The 21,500-nt window shown below is 48.9% G+C and overlaps 1 protein-coding gene across 3 annotated transcripts in view; it reads left to right on the top strand.

Moving 5' to 3' along the window:
• The window catches only part of Gnao1 (G protein subunit alpha o1), a 150,917-nt gene that overhangs the window by 108,557 nt on the left and 20,860 nt on the right, over positions 1 to 21,500 (top strand). For all 3 annotated transcript variants that reach the window (XM_028770429.1, XM_028770428.1, XM_028770427.1), the window contains exon 4: positions 17,983 to 18,143. In XM_028770429.1, coding sequence (XP_028626262.1) covers positions 17,983 to 18,143 — 161 coding nt within the window. The remainder of the gene's footprint in view (positions 1 to 17,982; positions 18,144 to 21,500) is intronic.

Below are 21,500 nucleotides of genomic sequence, written 5' to 3'. Positions count from 1 at the left end.
CTAGCTATCGGTTCCTGAGAGGAGAAGAAACCCTCCAGATTAATTACACAACTATACTCAAAAATATTTCTGTAAGTTTCTCTGGGAAGGGTAAATAGAAGCAAACATTTTATACTTTCCTGCTCACGTACTGTCTGCAGTTTTCATTTGCAATATCCCCGTCCAGATAACTAAGAAAGAATATTGCCGGGCGGTGGTGGCGCACGCCTTTAATCCCAGTTCTTGGGAGGCAGAGGCAGGCGGATTTCTGAGTTCAAGGGCAGCCTGGTCTACAGAGTAAGTTCCAGGACAGCCAGGGCTACACAGAGAAACCCTGTCTCGAAACCCCCCCTCAAAAAAAGAAAGAAAGAAAGAAAGAAAGAATATTAAAGGATCTGGAATTTAGATAGAAAACCGAGACCCTCAAGACAGACCATCCTGTGCTATACATGACCCACTTCTACAGAGTCCCGTGCTGCCCACTTCAGACTTACTACAAGCTGATGGCCTTCTCGGTGACCACACATGCAGGCTGCACCCGTGTGGCTGTGCCACTGTGTCAGTCACACATAGATGCCAAGGGGAGACACTCCCACCTCTGCTGGAACACACCCAGCATACTTCTCCAAGTGTTCTCAAGGTATCAGGACAGCCAGGAGTCCTGGAGTCCCGGTTCTGTTTACCAGTGACATCACCTCCCCTCATGGCTTGTCTACTGTTCTGGATTTCCTGTCATGGTGAGCACAAACCTTGGTGAATGAATTCTGGGCAGTTCCTCTTCTGCCTCCTCAATCCTACCTCCAGCTGCGCCGTCACTGCCTGTCCCACTAACGACAAAGTGCTGGTATTTGGCACCCATCTCAGGCCATGGCCTGGAATACATCCATTCTACCATCAGTACCTCCTAACTGAAACCAGCAGTGAGCATGGCTGAAGTGGGCCCTGCCCTCGCAGAGCTCCCTGGGAAGAGAAAGAGTCAGCAAAGAGACGAGACTGTTTACATGCTCTGGTGGTTCATTAAAGAAACAAAAAGCGTGCTAAGAGCAGAGATGTCTGCTGTTGATAGTTTGGGGAGTGGGAACAGGGGAATCCAGAATTACCCTTCTCTTCTGACTTCTGTTTAGACTGAGACAAAGAAGACGAAGAGTTGAATCTTGCAACAGGGAAAAGCCAGTGCAAAGGCCAGAAGCTCTGTCTGTGGCAGTGTCTGGAACTGGCATCAGGGGCCTGCAGATGGGTAGGGTGATTGGGCAGTGGCTGTGAGTGAGACCCAGGGGAGATGCGACTCCAGAGCCTGCCTGGCCTGTGGATAGAGCACAGAACGATGCCACGGCCCAGGGAAGGGTCTTAGGAGATGTGCTGGTCTTAAGTTGGTCCAAGTCCTGCAAATCTGGGACTTGAATGACTGGCATTTATTGTCTCATATCAGAGGTCACGATGGCATGATGATTGTCTTGTGCCTGTATTTTCACATGGTCTTCCTTCTCTATGCATCTGTGTCTTGATCTCTTATAAGATGAGGACCTTCCTTCACTGTCTTCTTCTCAGCTAGAGCGCCTCTTTAAAGATGGAAACCCACCATACAGTTACATTGCGTGTTAGTGGGGATAGGCATTACAGCGTAGGAATTTTAGAAAAACCTGAATCAGCTTCTAACAGACCTTTTCGAATGCACCCATGGCAGATGAGGTAGAGAAATGCCCACGCACCTCAGGAAGCCATAGGAGACTTCCAGCCTCAATGCCACCTGCTTCCTCTTTGTTGAAAGGGATGGTTAACAAAGAAAGTGACCGTCCTCGTGTGTAAGGCGAGTGGATTGGGGAGGGACAGGACACCCAGCCCCAGCTACTCCAACTTCTTCCCTCCCCACTCATTGCATGGTTCTGTGTCCAAGAAATGCCTAGAGTGTGTGCTGAATTAGCTAGTGACCTCACAGCCCCTCCAACTGGGTTTCTGCAACCTCTGGAGCCAGTGCACAGCCTTCCCCAACAGCCGAGCCTCAGGTCAGGCCTCTAGTTACTCTGGCCACCATACACTAAGGATAAAAATAACTACAAGGAAGAAAAGGCCTTCAGGAAATTACCTTGAAATTCAGAAAACATGAAGCCAGGTGCCATCTAATTAAGATGACATTTTAAAAGGGGGGAGGGGAAGAGAGGCCTGGGTGGCATTTTAAATTGCAAGTTGATTGTACAACCTCTCTAATTCTGGTTCTGAGCGAAGTTTCCAACTGGAACAGAAAAACAGGACTTCAAAGACACTGCCTACCACTGGTCATGCAACCAGGGTAGAAGGAGCAGCATGGGGCCCTGGGCACAATGTGGCTTCCAGTCTGGGTAAAGGCTAGGGACTGTGGGGAGCTACAGTCCTATGCAGGGGGCCTGCTGGGAATCAGTGGGGCCACTACTGGGAGGAGAGCTAATCAAAACATAGCCTCATCCTTGAGAACAACAGCATTTGTGCAGCCGAGGCCTCTTTGGGGGTATCCACTGGACACAGTTCCAGCCTGGGGTAGCCCCAGGCTGGCAGCCCACCCCAGTCTCCCTCTGATCCTTGTATGTAGCACTGGGGGTCATTGCTCTTGAAGGACTTGCTCCTGGTAACCTCCCAGGGTTACCAGGTATAGAAGACCTGCTGCCTCTTTCCAGAATTCTGGGAAAGATAACCTAGACCCTCTCCCAGTGTGTATAGAGATATGGTGGAGGGCAGGGGTATATGAGTGCCTGTTTGCCCTCGTGGACTCCTGAATATTCTCTCTAGTTCACCTTAGTGCATTGCATGGAGATACTCAGGGCAGCCGGTTCTGCTGTTATTACCGTTATTGCTTCTCACACTGCTAATCCTGGTGTGCATCACACACACACGCACACACACACACACACACACACGCATGCGCGCGCTCTCTCTCTCTCTCTCTCTCTCTCTCTCGACCTTCCTTCACTGTCTCAGCTAGAGTGCCTCTTTAAAGATGAGAGAGAGAGAGAGAGAGAGAGAGAGAGAGAGAGAGAGAGAGAGAGAATCTTTCCAGACCATGGATTTCTACAGACACCCTGAAAGGAGCAGTATGCATGAAAATCACCACAGTTTTACAGCTGAGGAAACAGTCACACACAGTCATAGTGACATGAGGCTACATACAGTTTTTATTTCAAGTTATCTTAACGGATCAAACATCTTTTTAGGTATGGGAACTAGAGATCAGCAGTTGAATGGTTGCCTAGCATGGACCAGGCCCCAGGTTCAATCCTTAACACCACTACCCCTCAAAATCTCCGCGTAGATTTCATAGGTTATACTACATTTCCTTTTGTCTAAAGTGTGTTTAAATAGGAAAACATTTTAATGGCAGGTGCCAAGTAAATTCTAGCTGAACTGGTGTAAAAGGCAGCAGAAATTTAACAGGTGTTTCTTGCATGCCTACTGTGTGCCATGGAGTGTTCAGTGTGGAACATGACCTTTCCCCTTGGGGCATGGAGAGCATGGGTGGCAGGGTGCAGATAGATTGAGACTCCAGAAACCTTACCTCTCTCCTCCCTAGTTGATGCGTTATTTCATCTGCTTCTCTTTAAAGCAATAGAGTGTGCCCAGTAACCTATAACCTAAGCAGAGGCTGAGCGCCATGCCAGGGGACAGAAGCAAGGGAAGGAAGGACACAGGAGATAGAAATATTAGTAAGAAATATTAGTAAAAGTGCCAGTGTTATAGCAATCCTGAATAGGCCTGGCCCAGCGGGAACTGGACGAGGCAGGCTCCCACCCAACCTCTCCCCGGGACATGTCCCCACCTCTTCTACCAGGCCTGGGAAGACAAGACAGACAGACCACAGTGCAAAGTAGTACTGTATGTGGCCTGTGGTGTTGGCTCTGGAGCCAAGGGTTGGGCTGCAGACCCCTACTGGCCAAGTGCCACTATTAGCAAGTCTTGTATCCTACTGCACAGAGGAGATGGGGAAAGGGAAATGCCAGCGGAGGGAGAGGAGAGAACCAGAAGGACCTTGGAGAGCAGAGCCAGAGCCCTGGTGGCATCTGGTGGCCTGTTGAGTGGGCCTATAGTTACATGAGTGAATGCCAGCTTGAGCCAAGGCCTTTCACCCCAAAGTGGGAAGGGAGCACCATTGCAGCTCTGGTGCTCCTAGAGCACCAAGCTTTTCTTGTGAAGCAGAAAGCCCATCATCCTTCCCCTCCAGATCTGGACCCAGGCCCTTCTTCACCCAGTGTCAATGGCAGGGAGATTCAGTATGAGGAGGGCCAAGTGGGAAAGGAAACAATCACCCTCACTCTGGACCCCAGGAAGTTTTCAGGCCAGTAGCATCCGTGATGAAACAGCTCTACCCATCTGCCCCTAGGCTGGCCTAGACATTGCAAGGTGCTGCCTGTCCCTCCTTCCTCCTGTCACTCAAGAGCCCGGGGAGTGGACATGCAACCCTGGCACCTCCGTGACCTCTACCTCCTACCTCACCCAGAGCAATGGGCTGGGACCTCGGCCTGACCCAGCTGGTACTCAGCCACAGCTGCCTCTCTACCTCACCTGTGTTGTAGCTGATAGGACTATTTGTCATCCTTGTTTTTTACACCTGTCACCACCCCACCTGCCTCATGTAAACACTGCTGGAGTCAACACACTAACCATGGGTCCCCAGAGTAGGCACCACTCAGGCCCTCCAGGAGCTCCAATCTCTTAAGGCAGGGCTGAGGAGAATAGTGGTGACAGCAAGAGAGTCTCCCAGGTGGCAGCTTTTCCTGCAAAAGACCTGTCCAGAAGGAATTGGACAAGGCAGGCTATATCCACCCCTTCCCCTGGGACATGGCCACACCTCCTCCACAGGGCCTGGAAAGGCAAGGCAGACAGACGAGTGGGAAGCAGCTCTGTATGTGGACTGCAGTATTGGGTCTGGAGACAAGGGTTGGGCTCCCTCCTCACCAAGTGACATTCAAGTCTTGGAACCCAACCTATATCAGTTTCTCTGATAAGAAAGTAGAATCAGTGGCAACATTTGGTACCTTTTAAAGAAATGGAGCCCACAGCCTGGGGAGATAGCTCCATCCACACAACCATGAGAACCTGAGGTCAGCTCAACCAGTGAGCTTCTGGCTCATGAAGAGACCCTGTCTCAAGAATAAGGTAGAAATCATTGAGGAAAACACTCAGTCTCGATGTCTGGCATCCACATGCACCTGCCTGAGACTCCCTGAGTGCTGGCTGTAGCTTCCAGCCCTCCACTCAATCCATGAGACTGTCTGCCACACCTCAGCAGCCGGACCCCTCAGCAGCTACACTTTCCATAGCTGACTGGCGGTCCTGTAAGATTTACTCATAGCCCCTTGAGACACATGCCAGCAGTCTATAAGATAGGAATGGACCTGAGGAACAGAGTCACAAGTTGTAGGAGCAGGGTCTAAGTTAAGAGAGCACACCTCTCTCCTTCAGCTTCTCATGTTGAGACTCGGGCAGGTGCCCATACACCCGCAACACCTGAGACCCTGGAGACCCTGACATGGAGTGGATGAAGAACCTCAGGCTTGGAACCTGCACCAGGCCATGGGGTCCTGCTAGAATTAAAACTAAAATAGTGTTCTGCTGTCACTGTGGTTATTTTTATGGGTGCTTTCTATTTAGACTACTTTATACAGATTCTCCATTTTCCATAGGAATATGACATTTATAAAGTACAAAGATGTGTATAAGGAAACTAGTATTAGTCACCGGCTGACGCAGGACTTGAGCAGAAGATTTGAAGGTGTTGGGGAAAGAATGGTGCTGGAAAAGAATAGCCTGGTCTACTGGTTTTCAAACATATTTAACCTGTGCTTGTGTGTGTTAGATTTTATATGTAATTACATTAGAGGTTAGAACTAGGAAGTTAAAGAGATGGCTCAGCAGTTAAGAGCACTGACTGGACCGGGCGGTGGTGGCGCACGCCTTTAATCCTAACACTTGGGAGGCAGAGGCAGGCGGATTTCTGAGTTCGAGGCCAGCCTGGTCTACAGAGTGAGTTCCAGGACAGCCAGGGCTACACAGAGAAACCTTGTCTCGAAAAAAAACAAAAACAAAAAACAAAAAAAAAAAAAAAAAGCACTGACTGCTCTTCCAGAGCATCCAGGTTCAATTCCCAGCAACCACAATCATCTGTAACTCCAGTTCAAAGGATCCAATATCCACAGGCACCAGGCATGCACATGGTACACAGACATATATGCAGGTAAAATACCCATACACATTGGAGGAGGAGGAAGAGGAGGAAGAGGAGAAGAAGAAGACAAAGAAGAGGAAGGAGAAGGAAAAGGAGAAGGAGAAGATTAGAATCAAGAAAGTTTTAAGTATTTCTTCATTTAAAAATTACTAGTAATTACTGGGCATAGCAGCTCCCTTCTGCTTAGGATCTGGAGGTGAGAGGCTCACTTGAGCCTGAGGGTTCATGATCAGCTCAGGCAGGTACCGAGGCCCAGTGGTAAAGTGCATGAGCCAGGCCTGGATTTTACTCCAGAACTACAAAAATAATAAATATGATAAACTCATTACCTGCTGATATAAATAACACTTTATGAAATTTTCCTATGTTTTCCAAAAAATATTTTCTAGTATGAAGAATTCCATGGCTTATTATCTTTACAGATCTCTTTGAAATCTTGCCTGACAGAAGATAGCTCCAGCTGATGGGGTTTTGCCCTTATCTCATGGGATGTGTTGTTTGGGGTATAGAAAATTGTGTCCTTCACACAAATATACAGTTTTAAAAGGAAAAAAAATACTTTTCTAACCTTTTTCAGATAAGTATTCTTCAAAATTCTCCAAAATATGTAAGCAGCTTGTGTATACATTCTGTTGTTGTTGTTGCTATTGTTGCTGCTGCTGCTGCTGGAACCCAGGGTAGCAAAAGCTCTCTCGTTAAGGTCTACCCTACCCAACTCTTTCTTCACTCTGATATGGGTGGGGTCTTACTGAGTTGTCCAGCTTGGCTCAGAAGTCTAGGTCCTCCATCCCCAACCTTCTTTTTGCTTTTTTGTTTTACATTTATTTATTTATTCATTCATTCATTCATTCATTCATTCATTATTTCTTTATTGAAAGTGTATGTTTCTGTGTGTGTTACAGAAGATGATTTCTCCTTGTAACAAGTGGGTCCCAGGGATCAAACTCAGGTCATCAAGCTTGGCAGCAAGACCTTTACCCACTGAGCCCTCTCACTGGTCCAGCATGGAAGTGTCTGACCACTCTGATGAATGGTACAGAAACTGGGTCTGACCACTCTGATGAATGGTACAGAAACTGGGTCTGGAAGAGTGTCCGTGAATGATCTGGAGAGGGGTACCAGTCTGCCAAACTGTCAGCCTCACATCCTGCCTCTGCCTATCCCATCGTGTGTGTGGAGTCCCAGAATCCATCTTTTCTCTTCGTTAATTGGGTTGCTAATATCTACTGGCGAGGCAGCCCTCATTAAACCATTCATCTTTGTTACTCTGTATTCTGAGGCTATGAGGTTGGCCATTATCACTTTTCTCTCTTTGACCAAACTCTCTGTGGATAATCTGAATCTGCTCTTGTTCATTTCTTAGGAATTCTGTCTATCCAATTTGAGTTCGCTTGTCCTTTCTTAAAACACTGGGCTCAGAAGAGAGGACGGAGAGGGTGAGGGGAACAGCGTGAATTTGAAATTTTCTGTCTCGTTCACCAAAGCTGATTTGTGAGTGAATGGGAGCCTGTTTGATGCCTCAACTGCTTAGAGTGAGTCTGTACCCACCCAGGAGAGAAGGGCAGCAAGAGGAGGACTGGAGCCAGGCGAGGCTGACCCGAAGGATAGATGGTTGGAGCTTTGAGCGTAGACCATTAGTTACTGTGCCTAGAACCTGTAGAAGCTGGGTGACCAACATCACTGCCCATGAAGGTTGAACAGTCTGCCACTGTTGCTAACAAAGTGAACAGGGCCTTCATCCTGCATGTGATGATTCCATCCTGCCCCACCCCACCCTCACCCCACCCCGCACCTCCTCTTGCCTCTGCCAAGTCCCTTGGACCTGTTTCACACAGGTGCTAGTGGGGCTCCAGATTTGCAGCTCAGCATTTGTTATGAGAAACTCTGCAGGAAGTGTTTTCCCTTGCCATAGCAGCTCCACCACAGAACCCCACAGTGCCTCATGAGGGAGACCAGCACCCTGTGTGAACCCAGGCCCATCTGTGTGCCAGGGGGACATCCACAGGCTGCTTCAACTCCAGGTCCCATTGATATCTAGAAAAGGGGCAGGGCTGTGTGGAAGAGCAGCAGGCTTAAAGGGCAGAGGCATTGTCTTAACCGGAGAGAGAAGGCAAGGCTGTAAACTACCAAATCCTCAGTTTTGCTGCAGGGTCTTTGGAGGGAATCATGAAGGTCCTCTCCCCCAAAGTAAACACATACACAGTCCTACAACCCCAGAGACCCTGTGCTGACAGTGTGCTGCAGGCGTGCATAAGTGTTGTTCCAAGCCTTAAGCTCGAAGGCAAGAAGCTCCAAGCACATTTAGTCCCAGTCACTAAGTAACTGATATACCCCAGTTACTGCTACTGCCGAGGACAAGCCAGCATGTCTAAAATGGATGGTGGTGGGTGCCACTTCTACTGAGGGCAGGGACCAGACTCTGCTGGAGATGTGAGGGAGCAGGGCCACTGTGTCCCCTTGAAGTGCCGCTGCCAGCCACACCTGGCTGAGGCTTCAGTGTAGAGCAGAAGGCTCTCTGTGAGTGAAGGAAACATGGCTGTATATTTACAAATATACAGGCCTCAGCCAGGTATGGCTAGCAGTTTTCAGAACACTACCCCTACTGCTCTTTGCCTGATGGAACTGCAGTGCCTCCGTAGGGTCTCAGCATCTGGGGTCTCCGCCCTTTGCCCCAGAGCGCTAGCCAGCAGTCCAATAACATAGCCCTGGTGCACTGGGCTGGGTCCTGCCCTGTCCAGTCTGTGGCGCCTGGCTCCTCTTGTTGGTCTGTGCTCTCCTGCCCTCTGGTGGTGATGGAGACAGCTGCAGCGCATGGGGCCCGGTGGGGCCAATGAAGGCCTTCTCTGCAGCTGGAGAGCTGGGGGGTAGGAGGGGACACACGCCCCTGCTCGCACTTCCATTTCACTTGGCCTCAAAGATTAGAGATGGAGGAAAACTCTGAGCGATCCAAAGCAGCTACTCAGATGGAAGGGGTTATTATTATAATTACTATGATTATTGTTATCAAGATTATCATGCCTGCCTGGAAAGTCTTGTACAAAGCAGGCTTATTTATGTCAGCTTGTTGTTTGTGTCTGAGGCGCTTCATCTTTGCTCATAATAACTAGCATTTGCGGGGCTCTTTCATGCTGCAGAGCTTTGTCATATCTTCAGCCCGGCTCTGCACAAATAGCCTTGTCACCGGGTATAGGAGCAGAGGCTCTAGGCGGGTAAGCGGTCTGTCCAAGGCCACTGGCAAACAGGCACAGGGCCAGGACTTGAACCTGGGTCACCAACTAAAGATGCCTATTCCTCTCCACGATTACCCTTTTGTACCTTCGCTCTTGAGAGGACCTGGATCTTTTGTGATCCTCTGGCTCTCAGATTCTTTGCTGCCAATTCTTCTAGAAAGACCTACATTGCACTCAGGAACATGGAAGAGTTTAGAAAACCCAAGTCTTAAAAGGTGCAGTTTGCCCACCTGCCTTCAAACAATGAATGTATCTGGCGCCTTGTAAGCTCCTGGAGCTGGGTAGAAGATACAAGGCCAGAGTTGACTTCACTTGACCATTATTAATGCTCACCCTGGGATATAGCACTGTACAGACAGGCATTACTACATCTCTGAGACATTGGAGCAGAAGTTGGCATAGAGGCTGCCTGGGACCCAGCAAATGGGAGCTAATATGCACAGTGGGCAGGCCGGCCTTTGTCGGGCCCTAGAAACTTGCAGCTCTAGTGGATTCTAGCTCAAGAGACCAGCTGGAGACAACTCTGGAACAACAGCCTCCCTGGGTACCAATGGGCTGTCCCGCTGGCTGACCTGACACAAGGTCTGAGTACTGTTTGCAACATACGTTCTGCAACCCTTGGTCTTGTAGCCCACCCTTCATAGAAGGGGGTCTACTATGTGCCTCCAGTTCAAGGGCATCACTACCCTGGTACCACCCTGGACATCCTTGCTCCTAAGGGCCTAAGACAGCCTGCTTCCAGGGAACAAGCCAAGCTGCACCCCACCCCATTTCCTGACCATAACCTGCCATCATGCACAGATCTCCACAAGGAGTCGTCTAGATCCCTGAGGTCCTCCAAAGCGATTCTCATCACACTGCCTTCTATCAGTCCATTTGCATGTCTACATTAGGAGTAAGAGCCATTTAAGCAGAAAGAGTATACAATTTAAAACAGTAAGAATGACCATGCTGTTTCTCTGTCAGTGGGTCATTGGTGTGATTTTTTAAAAAGGAGGGGGTATCTTGCTGTTGACTTCTAGAAGCCACCGCTTCTCCCAGCCTCCCGATCCTAGTACTTGACTGTTGGTGTTCAGCCCTGCAGTCGCAGCTGTTCCTGAGAAGGGTCCCAACCTCCCCAGCCCGTCACGGTAATCATCCTCCTCACTACTGCGTGTCCACAGCAGCTCAAGAGGCGCATCCCCATCCTCCAGGGAGATGCTAGCACAGCTGACATCCTACACTGTGTGTCCTGTTGTGTCACATGACAGCCCTGTGGAGAAAACAAGGAAGTTGTCATCCCCATTCATAGCAAGGACACTGGACCATGGCTTACACTGGGAGCTTAGGTTGAGACCAAGTCTGGGCCCACTCACCCAGGCCTTTCAATGGAGCAAGAACGATTATAGTCTCTCTCCAGTGGGAGAAAAAGCTTCCCTTTCATTTCTGCTCTACAGCCAGCCTCAGGACAGTAGGAGCAGTGTGCAGAAAGGGACTCCTGCCCTCAAGCCCAGGCAGGCACATGTCTACAAACTCCTTCCTAGACTACCAACTGAGTTCTCCTGCATGCTTCTGTCCAACACATAGCCAGACCACAACGCTGGAGTGCCATCCCAGCACTCTGGGAGAGAAAGGAGCCACTCAGGCAAGAAACTTTACAGAATGAAGGTACCAAATCCAGGGTGCTGTCCACAGTCAGAGAAGATGGCACTCGGATGCCAGAAGAGCTCTGTGGGCTCCAGCCCTAGGAAGAGGATCTTCCCAGAAGCCTTAACTCGAGCCTGGTTGGTTAGGAGGTAGAACAGCCAGGACTGTTGAGATACAAGTTCAAACGTAAGGTGACCATCCATGTGTCCCATTAAATTTAACAAAAGTGGGGACCAGGAAACTCTGTCAAGAAGCCCAGTGGCACACATGGTTCCTGGCACAATAGAATCCAGGCACTGACTTTTTTTTTCAACATTGATCTATTTCTGTCTTGGCTTGTGCCTTCATCAGTGGCCACTCCACACTCCTGCAGGCTTTGGGATTCTTCATTGATCATTTCAACAAATATCCTGGGGGCTGGTTCAGGTACTGCGGTTGGTTGTAAGCTTAATTTGACAAATGTTTGTACACCTCAAACTGAACATGGGCCAGTAGAATTATCTAGAGCATGTGTGTATGTCCCCGAGTCATAAGATAATGTCAGCCCCATCCACACTCAGATTGGCTCAAGGAAGGGCATGTCTTCCTCCTGGGAACCTAGGTTTCTGCTGACAGCAGACTAGAGTAGAAACGTAGAGGTGGAGAGAACAGCACCCAACAGAAAGGGCGTGGCCAGAGGCAGAGGAAGATGGCCTGGCTCCTGCTAGAAGCTGCCCCTAGATGTGCCTCCTACATTCCAGCCGAGACAGGATCCCATGGCATACTCTCTAGAGATGGTAGCTCCAAAAGGGTTCTCTCATAATCTCCAAGAGGTCAGACCTGGTATCTTCATCTTCTCAGGCAGCTGTAACCTCAGTCACCATAGCATCAGATATGTGTTTCTCACAATTCTGGAGGCTGGGAGGTCCAATAACAAGATACTGGCAGATTTTTCAGTCTGTGAGGGCCCACTTCCTGGTTCACAGACATGTGTCTTCTTGCTCTATCTTTGTTCCACATGATGGAAGGGCTAAGAGTCTCTCTCTTAGGTCTCTTAGAAAGACATTAGTCCCATTCATGAAGACTCTGTCCTCACAACCCAGTCATACCTGCGTGATGACTCCTACACCATCATCCTGGTAGCTGAGATTTCAGGAGAATACAAACGTTTGGACGGCAGCACCTCATGAGTCTACCCTAAGGACAGGTCTGCGCTTTGCCAGACCTTATTTTCTCTGGGCATAGCACATCCATTCACGTCTGTGACCAGCAGGAGCGCACAGTGCTGGAAAGTGAGCAGCACCTCTGGCTTAGGAGGAAGTCTAGATAAGATCTTGATCAGGGTGAGCCCCTTTCCCCGGGCCTGAGGGCAATCATGCAAAGGAACAGGGTAGACTTCCTGCTAATTGCTTGGTGCCCTACACAGGCTTCCAGGGATGTTAGTGAAGCTCTGTGACTTCCCTCTGTGACTGTGCTAAGCGGTCTAAGATAGGCACTAATGCAGCTTCAGCTCTGGCCTCAGGTGACCTAGCTGCATCTGAGATGAGTCCTGAGCTGGCAGCTATAGCATAATGCATGCTAGGGCCAAACCTGACGCTAAAATGCCCAAGAGCCTTCATAACTTAAGCTCATCTGTGCAGTAGCTGTATACAGGGCACTGTGAGCTCCAGAGTACCATGAGAGGTCAAGGGATCACCCTGCCTGAGGAACAGGCACATTCAGCACTGGTCACATCATAGAGAAGGGACCATCAAGGTGGGCGTGGCCGGGGCACGTGTACCTTGCACAAATGGAGCATCTGATAGGGATTCCCAGCCTGATGAACTAATGGGAAGAAAGGACTGTATCTGGCTAGGGCCCATCAGTGGGACAAGGGGGAAGTCTGAAGACAGGGTGCGCTTCGTGGGACATGATGATGACTTCAGAACTTAGGAACAATGGGAAACCATTCAAAGAACATAAACAGGTAGAACATAAGCTATTCATAAACAAACAGCTCTTATAACCATTCATATTAGGTTTGATTGCGAATGCTCTAAAAACAGTTGTTGAAATATGACAGAAGTTTTGTTTTAAAGTTAATAATTACACAGTTGAAATCATGTCCGCACAACTTGCATGCAGTTGTCAGGGCCTGGGTTGTTTTCAGATCACTGTCCCACCTTTCCTGGGTGATGATGCCACCCAGCTGCTGGAGCTCCAGCCACCATGTCTTAAGTTCTGAGCACTAGGAAGGAAAGGGGGAGGCGTGAGAAAAAGGTGTCCCTTCTGTTTATTATTTTTCCATGCATTCATTCATGTACAGTGCTAGGAATTGAGCCGTGTGACTCATGGTTTCTAGATAAGCATCCTACCACAGAGCTGTTTCTTTAGCCTCATGGATAATATCTTTATTTTACTTAAAAATTGCATTTAGTTAGTTAGTTAGTATACAGAGAAGAGGGGAACTTAACATGTCTGTGGATATCAGAGAACAGAGTGTAGGAATTTCCTTCCACAATGGGGTGGGTCTCAGGGATCAAACTCAGGTCATCAGGACTGGGCCTTTACCCACGTAGCCATTTCTATAGGCCCTGGATCTTTTCTTTAAATGGTAGCTCCTTGTTCTGCTTGAGCCTACTTCTGTTGGGGAATTTGTTGAGTGAGTCATCCTAACTGCTTGAATCATTAAGATATGCACCCTTTTAGTTGTATGCCATTGTGCCCAGATAAAAATTTGGGGTTCTGCTGTGCAGTTGTGATGCACACCTTTAATCCCAGCACTTGAGAGGCAGAGGAAGGCAGATCTCTGAGTTTGAGGCCAGCCTGGTCTACAGAATGATTTCCAGGACAGCCCAAGGCTATACAAAGAAACTTTCTCTCCAAAAAACAAACAAATAAAATGGGGGTTCTTTTGCTGAAGAAGAAAGGAGTCTTAGTGTTAGGACACTAGTGATCTCTGGCTATGTGATACCCAGACTGCAGAGAGTAAGACCGAAGCCACAGTAAGCTGGTAAGGTCACTGGAGAAAATGCAAGCAGCTGTCCATGGCCTCTGTATGGCATCTCTGCCAGATGGGTAGCATGAGAAGTAATGTCACCGCTAGAGGAGATGAAAAGGGACCAGGGACAGACAGGGGATAGCGTGGGCTCCTCCCTCTCAGCTTTCATGGGGAGAAGGGAGAGGTCTAGACCTTGAGCTGTGTGTGGAGAACCCCAGAAAACCCCTACTACAGCTACAGGCTACAGGCAAGCCTTCGGGGGCAGAAAGCATAAAATTCCACATATTCCACATCCCAGATCTGGGGACAAAGTAGCCTTATGGGGGCCCACAGTTTATCTAGACACAGCCTCTGTGTACCCCCCACATCCTCTATGTGGATGTGACGTGGCTCTGGTCACTCGGATTAGAGAATGATTCTCACCCACCAGAAGCTTTGCCTGACCTGCCCCGTGAACCCCTTGAGTCCTGCCCTGTTCTAAATCAGTCAGTGCACTGAATTGACAAGCTCCTAGGGGTATGGGGGTTGAGGAACTTGGAACTCTAGTTGGGTCCACTGGCTGCTCCCACAGGTAGTAAGACAGACCCAGAGATTTCAGAGATGCCCCAAGGGCAGCCAGGCCAGGCAGAGCAAGCAGAAGTATGTCCCTGAGTCACACAGGTCCCGTAGCTGTTTTTAGCTTCAGGTGGAGGCTGCTCCCCCTTCTTCACCCACTCCTCCTTGAGTCATTCTGGCTGCCTGGGGCACCAAACGTCCAGACTCACCCACTTTCCAGAATGACCCTAGGAAACCAGGCTGCCTTAGTGAACACCCTCCCTGCCCCCCCCTCAAAAGTCAGGTAAAGTGGCTTAGAGACCCAGGTGTTTGGAACACTGTCCTCAAAGCACTGTTAGTATGGTAGACATGGCCTTCCAGTTTCCTTCCAGGAGTCCCTTCCTTCCTGGAGCAAACAGGAAGAACACAGCTGACAACTTTCTCATAAACCTTAGGCAACAAAGAGCCACTAGTCAGACAGCAGGGCTCCAGAGAAGTCTTCAAGCCCAGAAGCCCCACTCACCTTCTGTTTGCCACAGACCCTCCAGGTGTTGAGCTGTTTCCTTTGTCTCTCCCACCCCAGAGGATGCCTAGGGCTTTCACACAGCCCACTTACTTCCTGAACTAGCTAGCTAGATGTTGTATCTGCTGGTTTCAAAAGGTCTCAGAGCAGAGCTATGCAGTCGAAAATATGGAAAGGCAAGTTGCTCGACATTGTCTACCCAGCCCAGGAAAACCCATTAGCTTCCATTCTAACCCTGCAGTGGTCCTTCCGTGACGTATATTATTAGCCCAGGAATTTTCAAATGGAGCAACCTTACAAGGATGTGTCCCCTGAGATCTGTTTCTCCTAACCTGTGATAAAGCCTCTAAAAATACCACCTTGAGAAACAAACAGAGAAGCAGTGTCACTGGGTCCCTTAACCTCTCGGTAGCCCTGACTGACACCCGTAGGTGCTATGTTACCAAGTGCCTCAGCCAACCCGTGGAACAGCCCTCTCCTAAACTCTGCTACTTGGCTCAGAGACCTGCTGTAGGTTCTACTTTGTGTGTGTATCCCAAGTCCACTGCTGGGATGAATGGGAGCCCAGGCCCATTCATGGTGATGGCAGAGGCCCATGGCAACCAGAAGCAGGCAATATGCATCCTATTGGAATTCGCACACTGCCACCCCATGTCATACTGTGAGCCAAGGAAGGGAAGTCCTGTTATCTGAGTTTCCCTCTGTTGAAAGAACTCAAATGAGGCACCCAGACAGAAAGGGGACTGGAAAGATGCCTCAGCAGTTGCGAGGACTGGCTCTTCTCCCAGGGAGCCCGATGCTCTCTTCTGACCTCCGCAGGCACACACATGGTACACAGATATGCATTCAGGCCATCTACACACATAAAATAATAACTTTTAGTAAAGAAGTAGGGTTCGTTACGGAGTAAAGAGAGACACTCTCCAAGAGCACAAGTGGACAATGGCTACAGGAAGGACCTGCTGTACCAACCCACATATCAGTCAGGCTTCACACTGTTCCTGACGTCTCTAGAACTGATTGCCTCCCCTGAAAGGCATTGTCCTGCCTCTCCAGATGGAATCAACAGACCCATGTGAATCAACTCTAAAGGAGGAGACAGTAGTCTTTGGGTTTTTTTTTTAAACCAGAAAGTCTCCCTAAATAGGAATCCTACAAATCTTACAAGGTTCGACCCCCATCTATTCTTCTCCCACATCTGTCTCTCTCTGGGATAGAGTCTTGATATGTGGCCCTGACTGCCCTGGAACCACCTGCCTGCCTCACAAATGCTGAGCTTGCAGTTAGGGAGGTATCTATTGTTATTCCAACAGTGGAGAAGGCATGTCCCCTCTACCTAGGGCCCACGATTCAACTAAGATCCCATTCTCCTGGCCGGTGCTCAAGACCTCCAGTTGTAGTCCCTGGTCTTACAAGCTTCTGGTGAGGAAAGACCATCCCGGATGACTTTTAAGCCTGCCAACTCCTCACTAGCTAACACTAGCCACAGGTTTGGGAAGCAGGAAGTGTATTCTGTCCACAGGGAGCAGGACAGAGGGAGTGGACAGAAACTGAAGAAGCAGCCAGTCATACTGTTCTCGAAGCTCAGGTGGTTGTGAAGGTCTAAGCACACAGCGTGTGTGCACGGCTGTCCTTGGTAAGCTGTACAAAGCTTCTAGTGTATGCACAGAGGTGGCATACACGGTACAGCCCTGTGGCTCCCAGGAGCCTTTGAGACAATAGTGTTCCTGCACTTGTTCTAAACTCTTGTCGCCTCTGAAAATGAATGAGCCCTGCTTGTTCTATAGCTGAGTAGTGGGCTTGGAGAGCCTGTGAGTTTACCCAGGACTGCGTCTGTCAAGAATCTTGGTCTCTACTCACGAGACTTAAGCACATTCAACTGTGCCCCTCAGACAAGGAGCAGGAGGAAGGAGTGAGCTTGGGTGCCACTGATTGTCTCTTTTCCCTGCTCCCAGATTACATAGCAGGCCTGATGGCCACAGATCACAGAAAACTGAGTACAGATGAAGAAAACTACATTTTAAGCTGGGTGTGATGGCACACACATGTAATCTCAATACCAAGCTGAAGTAGGAAAAGCATGAGTTCAAGGCCAGCTTGTACTACACAGCAAGACCCAAATAAAACATTTGAGGGCCTGAGTTCTTGTGATTCGGTCAGTATTGACATGAGTTTTAAACATCTAAGAAAAGATTAGCTTCACATACATGAAAAGTATAACTCCCTCAGCCGACCAGAGTTCTGAAGTAACCAGACCCTTCCCCAGATAGAGACTGGCTCCAGAGATCTGCTCCCTCAGATAAGAAAACAGTAATTAAAACTCTAGCCCAAGAAGACATGCTTTAAAATTTTGTTTCCCTGCCCAAACCGGGGGTGGGGGTGGGGGTGGGGAATCCTGTGCTAAAGCCTCGTTTTCAGACAGATGGAAGTAGAGGTGTTTGGGGAATAGAAAGGTAGGCAGCTGAGCCCGACCATGGAGTTTGTTACTCTAGAGTAGTGGCTCTCAGCCTTCCTAATGCTGTGAGCCTTTAGTACAGTTCCTCTTGTTGTGGTGATTCCAACCATAACATTGTTTCCATTGCTACTCCATAACTGTGATTCTGCTAACTGTTGTGCATTGCAATGTAATTACAGGTGTTTTCCGAAGGACTTAGACAACTCCCATGAAAGGGTCTTTTGACCACACACACACACACACACATACACGTGCGCGCAAAAGGGGCTGAAACCCACAGGTTGAGAATCTCTTTTCTAGAACTTTCTTGAAGCAGAATGGCTTTGGAGGAAAGTGAGGCCCAAGGCCCGAGGCTTCCAGAACCACTCACATCTCCTGAACGTGCAGGCACTGAGTGGTATCTTGGCATGGGCCAGCTGTCCTGGTAGAGATTCCACCAGAAGCCTCACCAGGGTCTCAGAGCTATGTGTCCCTCTGTCCTTGCAGGCGGATTCCAAGATGGTGTGTGATGTGGTGAGTCGTATGGAAGACACTGAACCGTTCTCTGCAGAACTTCTTTCTGCCATGATGCGACTCTGGGGCGACTCAGGGATCCAGGAGTGCTTCAACCGATCTCGGGAGTATCAGCTCAATGACTCTGCCAAATAGTAAGTGCATACACAGGCTGGAGGCTGGAGGAGAATGCAGGCACGGGGATGGGAGGCAGGGGACTGGTGAGAAGGGAAAGATTCTGGCTGAGAGACAACCTTCAGGTAGTGGCATCAGGGAGGGACAAGAATGACTTTACTTCCTGTGTCCAGGATGAGGAAGAGGTCAGGGAAGGAGAAAGCAAAGAGACAACCACGCAGGAAGTTTCTGGAGGATGGGAACCTGGTCACCACCTATGAGGGGTTAAATATGCTTGGCCTATGGGAAGTGGCACCATTAGGAGGTGTGGCCTTGTTGGAGGAAGTGTGTCACTGTGTAAGCAGGCTTTGAGATCTCCTAGTGCTCAGGCTCCACCCAGTGTTAAAGAGCCTCCTCCTGGCTGCTTTCAAATCAAGATGTAGAACTCTCAGCTCTTCCAGCACCATGTCTGCCTGCATGCTGCCGTGCTTCTTGCCATGATGATAATGAACCAAACCTCTGAAACTGTAAGCCAGCCCCAGTTAAATGTCCTTTTTAAGAGTTGTCTTGGTCAAAGTGTCTCCAGCAAGAAAACTCTAAGACACCTTCTCTCCTGGACCATGTTCGCCACAGAGGAAGTTCCAGGCTAGCAGGTAGGGTTTGTTTCTTCTAGAAAGACCCAGGCCATAAGTATGAATCAAGAACTATAGAGAAGCCAGTTGTGGTAGAAGACACCTTTAATCCCAACACTCAAGAAACAGAAGCAGGCAGATCTTTGTGAACCAAGGGCCAACCTGGTCTACAGAGAATTCCAGGCCAACCAGGGCTATATAGACAAATCTTATCTCAAACAATCAAGACACATGCACAAGAAATAACAACAAAAATATAGAGGCAGAAAGCCATACAGACAGTGCCTGTCTTCTGTCTCTGAGGAAACTATAGACTCGGGGCTGAGCTTTTGCTTGAGTACTTGCTTAGTGCATGCTGGACCCGGACAGTGTTTAGCACCACAAAAATAACTTCCTGAAATGTGTGTGAAAATGTCATAAGGAAGTCCATTACTTTATGTGTTTTTAAAAACTTTTTATTTATTTTTTTATTTGCTTTGCTTTATTTTTGAGAGTCAGGGTCTTATGTAACCCAGGCTGGCCTCAAACTCTCTATGTAGCTGATAATAACCTTGAACTCCTGACCTACCTAATTCTGCCTCCCAAGTGCTGGTGTCACCACCCCTCCCAGATCTCTTCTAGCTTTAAAGTAAAAAGTAAGAAATAAGTAGTTCTCAGTCAAGAAATAGATTACAGAAGCAAGCATATCTTTCAGAATTGTGCTGTAACTAGATAAAAGAAGAAAGGAAGGGGGAGGTTGGGGCAGAGAAGATGAAGAGAAATGAGGATCGGTAAAGCCACCACTGAGGAAGTGTCTCGACCCTTGCTGTGACACCCAGATGGCAGCGTGCTGAGCTTTGCCACCCTCTCCCCATGGGTGGCTCTAGAGTCCTGGAATGGATGACATGCTGGGGTTGTATCTTGGCATTGAGGGTGCCCTAGTTTTTGTAATATTGTATCCCAGCTTTCCAGAAGCATCTGCAGTGAGCTGCTGTGGGCTTTACCCAGCGTTGAAGGATATGTGTGACTCACATCGTTGCTGTGCTTCTCACTTGGGACCTGATTCTGGTGGCATTTGTCACTGTCAGCACTAGGGGGTGGTGCTCCTGGCACCCAGAGGCCAGACGTAATACTAGACATCCTACACTGGACAGTACAGCCCCCAAACATCTGGTCCAAACTGGTCAACCAGTACAAAACATCAATAGTGCTGAGATTAACAAACCATGATCTCTGGGTAAGGTGATGTGAAGGCACAAGGGTGGCAAGTTTGAGACGAGTCTGGGCTATACGGTGAGTCCGTGACTCAATTTTAAAAATTTAGAATATTTAAAACTGCAGTCTGCACTGTACCAGTATAGCCAGTTGCTTCCAACATAACAGCACTCACCAATGGCATGCGGGCGTTTCAGTGGCTATGATGGCAGCTAATAAACTAGGGACCTGTCTTAACTAGTATTTCCACTGCTGTGAAGAGACAGGGCTGTCCTACAGAGGTTTAGTCTTTTATTATCATGTCAGGAAACATGGCAATACACAGGCAGACATGGTGCTGGAGGAGCTGAGAATTCTACATCTTGATCAGAGGACAGCCAGGAGGAGAATGGAGTCCACACTGGGTGGAGCTTGAGCATAGGCTATTTCAAAGCCTACCTCCACAATGACATAATTCCTCCAACTAGACCACACCTACTCCAAGGCCACACCTCCTAATAGAACCACTCCCTATGGGCCAAGCACTCAAATACATGAGTCTTTGGTGGTCATTCCTATTCAAACAACCACAAGACGAGAGTAAGACCAAGAACCTCTTCCCATTTCTCACACCTGCATAGGATTGTACATAGGTAGATACCTAAAGTAGGTTGTGGCCACAAGCAGGTAGTGGCCACCCAGGTCACCAAGCCCTATAAGTTCTCAGGGACACCTTGGCGAGCAGAGATCTAAACTCCCTGTGCACACTCGGGTCATAGGCCTGAGAATGGCCTCCCCAGCCAGATGGAGCAGTCTCAGGCAGCTCCCTCCAGAACCTCCAGGGTACCCTGCCCACCTGTCCCCTGCTGGTCCCCAGGCTAGGGTTGACTTCTCTTCTAGGAGGACTGTCAGGGGTCCCAGAGGGCTTACTGGCCTCAGCCTGTGTTCTGGAGGTCCACCAATTATTCCTCTGAAATTTTACCATTTTATTAATACTAAAGTGAATCCCTTACAAAAACACCTCAGCAACAAAGTAGGGTATGAAATGAGCAGCAGTCCCCTCCCCCCCACACACACACTCACTTACACTCACACACACTGTCACACTCACACACACATACATACTTGCATACACATGCACACACACACTGCCTGTCACTGCTCCTTTTTATATACTGATCCTGCATCAGCCAGTATTTTCAGACTCTTACCTTGAAATATGGAGTCCAGCTCACCTTCCTTCTTCCCACGCGCTCCTACCACTTCCAGTTTTCTGCTCTGAATCCCCCCACTCCCTCTGAATCCCCCATTCCCTCTGAGTATCCCCACTCCCTCCGAATCCCCCCACTCTCTCTGAATCATCCCACCCCCTATGAATACTCCCCCCAGGTCAAGTCTCATTCTCTGGCTCGCCTTTGCCACTTTTTCCTGGTCATGTGTCCCGTGCTGTGGAGAGGGAAGACAGATACACAGACTGTTAAGAGTAGCAGGACCTCAAGTGTCACTTTGCCTTGTCTTGCCATGTATCCCACGTTTACCTGGAGCTTATTTTGTAGCTCAGACAGGCTTCAGACAGACTTTAGACCTCTCCAT

The sequence above is a fragment of the Grammomys surdaster genome, unplaced genomic scaffold (assembly GCF_004785775.1).
Source record: "Grammomys surdaster isolate TR1022 unplaced genomic scaffold, NIH_TR_1.0 201, whole genome shotgun sequence".
In the NCBI taxonomy this organism is placed as follows: domain Eukaryota; kingdom Metazoa; phylum Chordata; class Mammalia; order Rodentia; family Muridae; genus Grammomys; species Grammomys surdaster.
This window is presented reverse-complemented; position numbering and strand designations above follow the sequence as displayed.